The sequence below is a fragment of the Rhinoderma darwinii genome, chromosome 3 (genome assembly GCF_050947455.1).
Source record: "Rhinoderma darwinii isolate aRhiDar2 chromosome 3, aRhiDar2.hap1, whole genome shotgun sequence".
NCBI lineage: Eukaryota > Metazoa > Chordata > Amphibia > Anura > Rhinodermatidae > Rhinoderma > Rhinoderma darwinii.
The window spans coordinates 148,371,301-148,384,418 of NC_134689.1; the positions used below are offsets into that span (position 1 = coordinate 148,371,301).

Below are 13,118 nucleotides of genomic sequence, written 5' to 3' on the forward strand. Positions count from 1 at the left end.
AGCTCTGTAATTTTCAGCCATTTTTGACTCTGCGTGTGAACATAACAGATATCTGCGTTTTTTTGTGCAGATGACAGGTCCTCTTTAAATCAGTCTATGTTCGCAGTGGGTCTCAGTATTATTTCCATATCTCGGGCATAGAAACAGGTTGGTAATTAAAGGGAACCTGTCACCAGCATTTCACCTATTGAACTTTTGTTTATCCCTCACTGGCCGCTGCTATAAAAAGTTCATTGCCGTTATCCCCTCTCCTAAATTCCTCCTCCGCCTGTAAATAACGGTCCGCAAATATTTTGCGGCTTTTATCGTTATAATCCGGTGTCCCTTTGTGCACTCACACAGAACAGGACATCAATGCACAAGCGCGGGATTGTGTGTGCTGGGGGAAGGCAGCGAGCTGCCAATCAAAAGTAAGGAGGCGGGGTAAACTCGGAAAGAATTGAGGAATGAAGATATGACTTTTTTCAAACGAAGATTTGACTCTTTTCAAATGAAGATCTGACTCTTTTATGCTCATTAGCATACGGTGTGGGAACACTAAAAAACTGAAGACTAAAGCTACAGAGCCGACTAAGAAGACAATTATAGGTTATATAGAAATGATTTTTCACCCACTACCCCCTGGTATTGCTGGTTTAATAGGTGAAATGCTGGTGACAGGTTCCCTTTAAGCCTCTCCCTTTCCTAGAGCAGTTTATAAAAAAAAAAATGCCACATTGGATCTGCACAAGTATGATCCAGATCCAGTTTTGTCACCCACAAGATGCCTCTGCTTTTACCAAACAGCATCCCATATTCAAACCTCTGCTAACCCGTCTGGCTATGAAGACTCCCTAATGAAGAATTATAAATGGTAACTCAAGTTTTTACTGGATCTTACAATCAGAAATATATGCATTACTTGAATGTTCTAAGAAAACATCGGTATCTAAGCAGTTTAGGGAATCAAATTGTCCTGAATCTACACATACAGAGAGGTTTATTTAAAGAAGCTTTCTTGTGTACCTGTTAAAAGTAATCTGTACTGAGGAATCCTTTGAACCGGTTTTAGTAAATAATGCCTCAGAGCCAAGTTAGCACAACGAGGGCTCATCTAAAAGAAAACAATACATTACTTTACAACCGTGTTATACAGCATATTCCCGAAACACAAACAAGCCAGTTGTGAGCCTACAACCCACACACAATATTAAGCAATAATGAAAAAAAAATAAGATTTTTGTAGTCACCATAAAATCTATTACTCCATTCTAGAAACAACTGTAACGTTATGGGTTATGTGTTAGCCCTATGTGCCCCCTTGGCTTAGCAGGCGATTTCAACTGCAACCAATGCGAGCCATAAAGCAATGGCACGGATACATATACAAAGTTATTGTCACCTTTTACATTCACTCTTGGCCACCAATCTAAGCAGATTCTTAAATCATTAAGCACTAGACAAGTCATTACCTCAAAATCTTTAACAACTCCAGCAAAAGCAGCATTTTTCTTGCACTGTTCATCAAGTAACGCCACATTACGATCAAATTCTCGAATGTATGTAGAATACATCTTGAGGTATGGCCCTTTCTTCACAAAGATGTCAGCAATCTTCTGTTGCTCACTCCTATAGAGCAAAAAGTATTTTTAATGGATAAATACGGCCAATTGCGTTAAACATCAAAAGGAACTTCTAACAGCTCTATAATGGAACAATAAAATATTTAAGATACATTTTTTTTTTAGTATTTCAATCCATAGCTTTTTTGGGGGGCCCCAACAAAAAAAAACAAAAAAAAAACAAAACACACCATATTCTTTTTGTTCTTATTAAATGACCACTCAAGGCAAAAGTGATACATTGTATTGTGCCTAGTGCAAGGTTTTAGGAAGCGATCCTCGCGCAATTCTCTCTTTGATGTTCTTTAAATCTATATGTCAGGCCCTGCACCAGGCATAAGTGTATTGCCCCGAGTTTTCCTTTAAAGCAAATAAAGAAGACATTGTAGGCGTTTGTGCCGCCAAATATATGCAAAAGTATAACCATTACATAAATATTCCCACCCGGGGATACCCATCATGGGGGTGAAATAAAGTGCAAGTCCATTAACTGTAAAGCTTTAAATAAAGCCAACGTAACGGATCTCAACGGTCAAACACTTGTACGCAACCGGTATATACCCGGACATGCCTCTCGGGGTGATCTACTTCCTCAGGGGGTGTATGGTGTCCGGATACTGCCTAGCCCTTATGTGGTGTGGAGGACAAGTGTCTACAATTGATAACTAGCGCCATTAAGCTTCCGGCACGTGTGTTGGTGTGACCGGAAGAGAGCCACGCCCCACTTCCAGCTCTCAGTGCTATAGCGCACATCTGGGTTGCTGGTGCGCAACAAGAATCCCGGGTACGTGCAGTGCCTCCAAGGAGCCGGAGTAAGGCAAAGATTCACCTCTCACTCTGCCCAACACACATGCGCACCTTATAGGCACTTACTGACTTTTTGAATGAACTGAAATACATCTACAAGAAATTTAACCCCCACAAGCCCGCTATTACGTAGATATACCTATTTTGGTATATTGATATTATTTTACTTTGATCCTCTGACAAACTTTTTTTGCTTAGGATATATGTAAGACACTTTTTTGATTAGTCTTTTTTGGTCACCGTTTACCATACCAATGTACAATTCTGGGAGTCTTTGCCATGCATATGCGTGTTATATGTTTACGGTCTTATATGTATGATTAATCAAATGTTTTTATTTTTATACTATTGGATGGCTATATACTCCCTTTTCTTTGAATGTCTAAAGTATGACTATACAGTTGCGAGCTTCTGCCATTGAATCCCATTACAAAAAAAAGGAAAACAACAAAAAAAAAAAAATTGGCCCGTGATGGGTTTCTTGTTTTGAAAAAAAATATAAAAAAATGTAATGTACAAATCACATTTTCTTTTTCCCAATTTGTCTGTGTATTTATATACTGTGAAAACTACCATTGAGACATCCTCTCCTGTAGTTCTCTCAGCACATCCCGGTTCAGTTCATACAGCTGGGGCAGGTAGTACAGGATCTGATTTAGGATCTTGTCCTCAATCACTGGCTTCCCGAGATGTTTGGAAGCTTGAGCCACAGCATAGCGGAAATCCTGCCAAAGTAAGGATAACAAACCCTGGTCTGAGCAAAGTCATTTCCTCTACATGAAAACAGTATATGCTAAGAATTAATAGAATTTACTAGACCACTTTGACACTTATATACAGTGAGGAATACGAAATAAAGTGAGGTAGAAAAACAAGCGAATGAAAAAAACCTTGTGAATGCTACAATTTAACAAAAATTACCATGTTCTAAAGGGAACACAACATCAAATGTATTAAACGTTTTAAAAAGGGTCTTAAAATAGGAGGTTTGGCTTAGAGTAGTTGTAAAATGCCCTAAATTTATTAAAGATGTGTGCCATGTTTTTGGCAAAGCATATAGGTGTATATGTACTCCACATGAGGTAGTATAAGATAGGGAAACATGCTTAATGGGTTCACAAAGGTTATCATACCACGTGCACCACTTTGATAAATTTGCCGTAATTTGCAACATTTTCACCATGCATGCATCCTACGCCACTATAAATAAATCTCGATGATTAACACTTGTTTGGTCAAACCCATAAACGAATACTAAAACGTGGTTTATGTTCATTAAATGCATTAATAAACCAATGAACTTTATCCATAATTTACCATCTTTATGTCACTTGACCCATACAAACTTGAGCCACTCAGGTGGGACATCCAATACTCGGTTCAAACATTGCTGGAGGATTTGCTTCTTTTTTTATATTTAAGCTAATGTTAATGTCCAGTTAACCCCAACTCAGGGGCAAAGAGGATGGGTGAATGGTTCGGCAGAAATCTTTATAAGCGAGAAACCTAATCTACACAACACAAGGGGAAAACTATTATCAACATTGATAATGTCAGCTCATGTACAAAGAAAGAACTGTGCTATGACTTTCTAGACATCAATTTTGTTACTGGACATTTCCGCAGTGATTTTTATTTGCAGACATTTAAGGACAGCCATGATTTAGCCATATTCCCATGCTGGCGTACGCTGTTACTCAACAGATATAATTTACTTAAACATGGACACCCTTGTAACTACCATGTTAAATCATGGGACACATATAACCTATGACACAGGGCACCTCTATGCTCTGCACAGCATGTATCAGCTTGAGGATTTCCAGTCAGATATATTGTAGCATTCGTGAACAGAGTGCAGTAACTAGACTGGTGAGTGCAGTAGATCTCCACTTTGAAATAGAGAGAGGTGTCCGACTATGGGGCAGATTTACTAAGACTGCCATTTCAAACGCCAGTCTTAGTATGAAGTCTGCGGGAGTAAGATGTGACTAAAATTATTAAGATGTTTACGTCTCTTAATAAAAAAAATTTGTATCTTCTGCTGTCTGCGCGCCAGAAAGGGACATCTACAAGCTGGCAAAGATTTCCACTAGAATTTACAAGTGTGGCCCCGCTCCCTTACTTTAAGGCCCCATGCACACGACCGTGCCCGCAATCACGGCCCGTGATTGCGGGCACGGCCGGCCGCTGACTGACAGCCGCATTTTCGGGCCGTGCTCCCATACAAAGTATGGGAGCACGGCCCGCAAAATGCGAAAGAACTGACATGTTCCATAATTCCCGGAACGTTTCCACGGCACTGACACCCTTCCGTAGTGCTATGGAAAAGTGTCAGTGTTCAATGAAAGTGAATGGCTCAGTTTTTGCGGACCGCAGTTTTTTGCTGTCGTGTGCATGGGGCCTAAGCCCTGTCTACTTTCTGAAAAGTGGTGGGGACAGTGTAAACGGCTAATATGCACAAACTACTGCGCAAATATGACATACGCACCATCATTTGTGACTTTTTAACGCCATGATACTGGTTTAAAGCCATAAGTCACACCCACAGCGTTTACAAAAATAAAGTAATTCCCAGTCTTTAGATAGATATTAACCATATATGAATCCATAACTTACACACAGGCCAATGATGTTCACACTGCATGAAATTTATCCACATATTTTACCCTACAAAGACTAGTAAACAATCTAAGAACGAGGCTTAAAAGAGTCACCACTCATGCACAAAGCTTATCATTTTAGCGGACACTAGAGGAAGAGGTATTACGAACACTGTAAAGTGGTAATTCTGAGTCTGTTACAGAATAACAAACACTACTAATGGGTCTTTAATTTAAAATGGGGTTGATGAGACAATCCCTTTAAGAAAAAAAAAGGTAGCACAGTATCAGAAACCCTTCAGCGATCAGCGGTTATCACCAGGGAAAGCAGCCTCTTGCCATACATTTTCTCTACAGTGGCTATAGTACTACATTAAAATGAATGGGCATGGGAAATGGAGAGACACGCACTTTAGACTAATGCACAAAGCAATATATGCTTTCAATCTGCCACCTACACCACTCAAGACAGACAAAATGACTCGCTGTCCAAAGGGTACTTTTGACAAGTCAGATCTTCTTCATGGCATTTGGTCCTGCCCTAAATCACAAAAATTGGGAAAAAAAAAATCAAATTATACACTTTATATCCTCCATGTGGACCATAGATATTCCACTGGAACCTGCTCCTTTTATCTTTCATTATTGGGAGATGGGGGAACGGACAACGGCAAGCGCAATGAGACATTTACCAGTTCTGTTCCATTTAATATGTTTGGCTCTTTTACTCCATTGGCTTTGGCGAACTGTACCCGCTCTGCACAGGGTTGCAAACCGTCAGTTAATTCATGGACAGTCCGTGAAATTAGAGGACTTTTGGCAACTGTCCGTTGTTTCCGGAACAAAAAGAATGTGTCCGTGATTTCTATATTTTTTTGGTGTCTAAGGAGCTGCGCATGTGCAATTTGTATGTGCCTTCGTCACATGCAGGCTGTGTTATGACCTCTCATGTAATACATTGTTAGCGAGCCTTCCCATCCTCCGCGCACGGTGGTGTAATGTAATGTGTGTGTGTGTGTATATATGTGCATTCTGTCTATATATGTAGTATGTGTGCAGTGTGCGTATATATGTAGTGTATGTATGTGTGCATTGTGTGTATATGTAGTGTGGGAAGTATGTATGTGCAGTATGTATGTGTGCATTGTGTGTATATGTCGTGTGTGAGCAGTATGTATGTATGTATGTATGTATGTGTGCAGTATATATATATATATATATATATATATATATATATATGTGTGTGCAGTATGTATGTATGTATGTATGTATGTATGTACAGTGAAGGAAATAAGTATTTGATCCCTTGCTGATTTTGTAAGTTTGCCCACTGTCAAAGACATGAACAGTCTAGAATTTTTAGGCTAGGTTAATTTTACCAGTGAGAGATTGATTTTTTTTTTTTTTTAAATATAATCTGTCAAAATTATATATATTTATTTGCATTGTGCACAGAGAAATAAGTATTTGATCCCCTACCAACCATTAAGAGTTCAGCCTCCTCCAGACCAGTTACACGCTCCAAATCAACTGGGTGCCTGCATTAAAGACAGCTGTCTTAAATGGTCACCTGTATAAAAGACTCCTGTCCACAGACTCAATTAATCAGTCTGACTCTAACCTCTACAACATGGGCAAGACCAAAGAGCTTTCTAAGGATGTCAGGGACAAGATCATAGACCTGCACAGGGCTGGAATGGGCTACAAAACCATAAGTAAGACGCTGGGTGAGAAGGAGACAACTGTTGGTGCAATAGTAAGAAAATGGAAGACATACAAAATGACTGTCAATCGACATCGATCTGGGGCTCCATGCAAAATCTCACCTCGTGGGGTATCCTTGATCCTGAAGAAGGTGAGAGCTCAGCCGAAAACTACACGGGGGGGAACTTGTTAATGATCTCAAGGCAGCTGGGACCACAGTCACCAAGAAAACCATTGGTAACACATTACACCGTAATGGATTAAAATCCTGCAGTGCCCTCAAGGTACCCCTGCTCAAGAAGGCACATGTACAGGCCTGTCTGAAGTTTGCAAATGAACATCTGGATGATTCTGAGAGTGATTGGGAGAAGGTGCTGTGGTCAGATGAGACTAAAATTGAGCTCTTTGGCATTAACTCAACTCGCCGTGTTTGGAGGAAGAGAAATGCTGCCTATGACCCAAAGAACACCGTCCCCACTGTCAAGCATGGAGATGGAAACATTATGTTTTGGGGGTGTTTCTCTGCTAAGGGCACAGGACTACTTCACCGCATCAATGGGAGAATGGATGGAGCCATGTACCGACAAATTCTGAGTGACAACCTCCTTCCCTCCACCAGGACATTAAAAATGGCTCGTGGGTGGGTCTTCCAGCACGACAATGACCCGAAACATATAGCCAAGTCAACAAAGGAGTGGCTCAAAAAGAAGCACATTAAGGTCATGGAGTGGCCTAGCCAGTCTCCAGACCTTAATCCCATCGAAAATTTATGGACGGAGCTGAAGATCCGAGTTGCCAAGCGACAGCCTCGAAATCTTAATGATTTACAGATGATCTGCAAAGAGGAGTGGGCCAAAATTCCATCTAACATGTGTGCAAACCTCGTCATCAACTACAAAAAACGTCTGACTGCTGTGCTTGCCAACAAGGGTTTTGCCACCAAGTATTAAGTCTTGTTTGCCAAAGGGATCAAATACTTATTTCTCTATGTGCTCAATGCAAATAAATATATATAATATATATAATGTGTGATTTTCTTTTTTTTTTTTATATATATAATCTCTCTCTCACTGGTAAAATTAACCTAGCTTAAAAATTCTAGACTGTTCATGTATTTGATAGTGGGCAAACTTACAAAATCAGCAAGGGATCAAATACTTATTTCCTTCACTGTATGTGTGCAGTATGTATGTGTGCAGTATGAATGTATGTGTGCAGTATGTATGCATGTATGCAGTATGTATGTATGCAGTATGTATGCATGTATGTGTGAAGTATGTATGCATGTATGCACTGTGTGTGCAGTATGTATGCGTGCATGTATGCATGTATGTGTGCATGTACAGTATAGTGTGTACATGTATTGTGTGGGCAGTATGTATGTATGTATGTATGTGTGTGTGTGTGTGTGTGCAGTATGTATGCTATGTATATGTGGGTGTGTGTGTGTGTGTGTGTGTGTGTGTGTTTAGTGCGTGTATATGTAGTATGTAGCTATATCTCCGGTGATCCATGTCGCACTCTTTTTTAATTGCACCGATCTTCCTAGAGCAGAGTACGTATTGTCTGCACGTTTTAGTGCTGCAGCCTTGAACTGAATAAGACCATTACAAAAAGAAAAATGCACAATTGACCTGAACCTATTATAATTTTTAATTTTTAGCACTTTCTAATTCACAATTAACATATCTAACCTGGTTATATTAATGTTTTAAGTTCAAGAAACAGGTTATTCTCAATTTTCAAAAACAGTCCGTAAAAATTTAGGTTTGTCTGTGATTTTGGGCCAACTTATCCAGAAAAAAATAAATATGGTGGTTGGCAACCCTGGCTCTGCAGGAAATATTAGAGCAAATAAAGAAATTATTGTATTTAGAAAGAGATGAGACGGAAAGAGGAGCAGAAAAGCAAACCACACATTTCTTTAGAAAGGGGATGGCCTTTGTTACACGACATCTTACAGTAGAAGAGATTACACAAATTATGACTCCATTCACATTGACAAAGTGGAATCTTTTGGAAAACGTAAAGGGTTCTTTGGGCAGGTTGAAAGTGAACTAGAATAACATGAGGGAAAGGGCTGAAAGAGAGTTTCTTTCTGGAACAGGAGTCGGACGGTTTCTAGTGGGGATGGAGAGGTTACTATTTACTTCATTATACTGCACAGTTAGGCTGGATTCACACGAGCATGTTCGGTCCGTAAAGGACGGAACGTATTTCGGCCGCAAGTCCCGGACTGAACACACTGCAGGGAGCTGGGCTCCTAGCATTATAGTTATGTACGACGCTGGGAGTCCCTGCCTCTCCTCTCGTTTTCAGTACGGGACAGTAGTCCCACGGAGAGGCAGGGCCTCCTAGCGTCATACATAACTATGATGCTAGCAGCCCGGCTCCCTGCAGTGTGTTCGGTCCGAGACTTGCGGCCGAAATACGTTCCGTCCTTTACGGACTGAACATGCTCGTGTGAATCCAGCCTCAGGGTATGTTCACACGCAAACTCAAAAACATCTGAAAATACGGAGCGGTTTTCAAGGGAAAACCGCTCCTAATTTTCAGTTTTTAAGCCACTCACGATTTTCGCTGCGTTTTTTGCGGTAGTTTTTGAGTCAATGAAAAACAGCTCCAAAAACGGCCCAACAAGTGACCTGCACTACTTTTTCGCAGCAGATTTTTTACATGGTCGTTATTCAAAACGACCACGTAAAAAAAAAAAAAAAAAAAGGCCCATCGGAACAGAACGCCATTTTTGCCATTGCAATCAATGGGCAGATGTTTGGAGTCGTTCTGCTTCTGATTTTTCTGCAGTTTTTCGGGCGTTTACGGCCCTAAAATTTCCAAAAATAGCCCGTGTGAACATACCCTTATAATTTATTTCAATGTTTCTTTTTGTTATATGTGACTAGCCTAGTCCGACATGTTTATTATATGGTTTCAAGATCCTTTAAGAAATGCACATTGTGTTGCGTGTTTTGTAATGAAGGGCCATTTGGCCCAGATATAGTCAGCAGACAACGTGAAATTCATTGGAGACCTACAGGGATCAGGCCGGCAAAGGGAGCAATTCCAATGTTAATTGCATACGGAATAACAGGGATGAAATCCGCACATGAAGAACGCAACAGTATGAATACTAAGCATTATCTATACATAGAGACCATGTACATCGAACAGAGAAGCATGTTCGCTATATGCATATCTCTATATTAGGCAATTGCAAACTATGCTATTCGTGAAAGAAATTTCCAAGCTGGTTCTTTACTTTAGGCAACCACTTTATAGAGAGGAATGCTCGCTTTAGGACCCTTCTCTATTAGCCAGAACCACGGATGGCCCACCGATTTCAATGGGCATTATGTAATGCATCACCGTCTAGGGGCAAATTAACATTCGATGGCTGCTTCCACTGGCCTTAACAGCTGGACCCTCTACGATCAAAACAACTTTGAGGAGGGGGCTATCACATAGTATGGGATTGTTGAGAAAATTAGGAAATAAGATGTACACATCAAAACAAATGTATGTGCATTCAAATTTAGAACATAACAATATTACATTTTAGAATACTCCTTTTTTTTAAAATCTGTAAGGGCTGTGAAGATATGAATTGTACATGTATATTTTTGCTAGGCTTTTCCTGTATGAAAACATTAACAGATGTGGATTTGCAATTTACAATTGAAGCAGGTTATCTGCATGCCTTGACTCGCCTACACACCATCTATTCCCCAGAACGATAAATACCTCGAACATAACACTGGCTCCTTTATTATATACTTCTACGACAGCTCGCTTACATTTCACAATACGTATACAAATCTATACCACCATGTTTTCCTTCATTTTAATAGGGACTTGGGGGATTTAAATGTAAGATTGTTCTTTCTGTGGTTTCAGCAGGGAAAGAAAAATTAAAAATCGCCAGCGTTTCCTGAAAAACAGGAAAGGTGAATGGCTAACCTCGCATTTGTACTTGTTTCCTGCAAGAATGTATTGCTGCAAATCTAGAATTAAATATCTACACTACAACATTGAACAAAATATCTATACTCTTAGGGGGATGTTCCATACGGTTGTAGATTTTATTTACCCTATTGTGTATGTATTTTCCCTTTGATTAGAGTAGTGGACTACGTATTTTTGATATTATGCATATCCTTATATGTGACTGCATACAACCATACATGCACCTGATACAATTCCTTTAATTCAGCATCTGATAATCTAGGAAATAGGATAATCTGATACTTGTTTCCAGCACAAAATTACAATAGAATGTGGAATTTCACAAGACCAAAGGGAAATTCTTCTGACTAAATAACAGTGATTGCAGCCAAATACATGTTTAAGGCTCTGTTCACATTTGGTTTTTGTATGGGTCGGTGGTACATGTCGGAAGCTTTCCCCGATGTACGCCACTGTATAGTCAAAGGGGAACATACATTGGCCTTTGGTTCACTGTATAAAAAAAACTGATTTCAGGCGAATACCACCCTGGCAGAGGGCAAAAAGACAAAAGGATTCAGGTGAATTTGACAAATGCACAGGGAGCTTTTCCAGTTCACATGCCGAAAGTAACGAGATGTGAACCGAGCCTTACATTTTATGGACTTTTACTGAATGGTCTAAACTTTTCTATGACGGTCTGGTAATCTAAAATATCTGACACCTTTCAAGTACCCTCAGTAATTTTACTATATGCGTTTGAAGTAAAAACGCAACTGCACCGTAAAGCATATCAAATTGTAGTCAAACCGCATGCGGTTTTCGTTATTTTATTTTTATCTCAACCATACACCATTAATGTTATACACTCCTCAACATCGAAATTGCTACACCAAGGGCAAGCCGTAAGATTATTCAAAACGAGGAAATAGCAGGTGTCGCTAAGATCAGCAAATGATCACATTTTTAAGCACCTTGAAAGCAAAAGTTTGTTAGCCACCTGAAACCTTAAAAATCGGATCAAGTAGTGTGGGATGATTGTGTGATGCCTCCTGTTAGTCAACGTGCCAGTTATCGCAATCTGAGAGGGACAGAATCCTTGAACTGAGAGACCTTGATTATCCCTCAAGGGATTGCTACACGACTAGGCCGAGATGCCGGCACCATTCAGTGTGTGTGTCCCGGAGGTTGGGAGAACAACGAACTGGAATGACAGCAAGAGGTGCACGGAGGTGAACCTCTGCACGGACGGATCGTCTGAAGAATGGCACGTAGTGATCTATTCTGTGCTGCAAGTGAAATTGGATGTCGCATCGCAAGACTAGGGCGGCAACAAGTGTCAACACAAACCATCAGAAGGCATTTGCACAACAATGGGCTACGAGCCAGATGTCCAGTTAAATTGACCACACGCTACAGCTCTCAAAGTCTATCATGGTGCACAGCAAGACAGCAATGGAGGCTGGAATGGAGGTCTATCCTCTTCAGTGATGAGACCTGCTTTTGTCTTGGATGCAATGATAGCCGGAGATTGGTCTGAAGACCACGTGGGCAACGCCATGAAGAGGCCTTCACAAGGGAACATCAACACCGGTCCTACACCCTAGATTGTGGGGTAGCATAATGTACAGTAGCCAAACCCCTCTTGTCTTAATTTCAGGTAAACTAATAGCTCGGCGTTACATTGATTTTGTCGTGGAACCAGTGGTATGGCATTCCTCCAAAGTGTCCGCCAGGCCCGCGTGTTGCTCATGCTACGGTGAGCAGCCTGTGTGTCCTAAACATGCTACCATGGGCTGCAGTGTCTTCGGACTTGTCTCCCATCGAGCACATCTGGGACATCATTGGTTGGCAATTGCAGAGGGAGCTGCCAGCATCTAAACTTGATGATTTGCATGCCCAAGTGCATTTCAGCACGGCATAACATTCCTCAGACAACCATTAATATCCTCATTGATAGCATGCAAAGGCATGTAAGTGTGTGTATTTCTGCACAAGGATTAATACCCAATACTGAATAAATCAAGATGTTTGGAATATTTTGTTTCCATTTTTTAATAATTTCGGTGATTGCCACAATTCCAAAACTTTTCCTTTTTGGTGTTGCGATTTCAATGCGGAGGAGTATATTTTGTTTTGATACAGTAAATGGGTTAGAAAGCGAATAAAATACATCAGTTTTCAATCTGTTTTTTTTATCTACATTTTAAATAAAATATAGTGCATCTTACTTTATTGTTTTAGTTTTATTTTCCTTGAGCCACTAGAGTGATGGATGAAGAGATTGAGAACAATCATCCCATTGACTAATTCAGCATTACGAGGCGCGTCCCAAAAAGAACGACGATTTCCAAAAAAAATCCTTTTATTCAAAAAACATACAATTAGGCTCGATCACCTTCAAAGTAAGTCAACTGGGGCTGAACACGATTCCAGCGACACTGCCATTCTTTGTAGAAGT

At 40.3% G+C, this 13,118-nt stretch overlaps 1 protein-coding gene across 1 annotated transcript in view; it reads right to left on the reverse strand.

Moving 5' to 3' along the window:
• Window positions 1–13,118, reverse strand: part of FGD6 (FYVE, RhoGEF and PH domain containing 6) — an 82,510-nt gene that overhangs the window by 26,495 nt on the left and 42,897 nt on the right. Inside the window, exons 6-8 of the mRNA XM_075860107.1 lie at window positions 2,982–3,133; window positions 1,452–1,608; window positions 1,006–1,093 (exon numbers count right to left, since the gene is read on the reverse strand). Of these exons, the coding sequence (XP_075716222.1) occupies window positions 1,006–1,093; window positions 1,452–1,608; window positions 2,982–3,133 (397 nt within the window). The remainder of the gene's footprint in view (window positions 1–1,005; window positions 1,094–1,451; window positions 1,609–2,981; window positions 3,134–13,118) is intronic.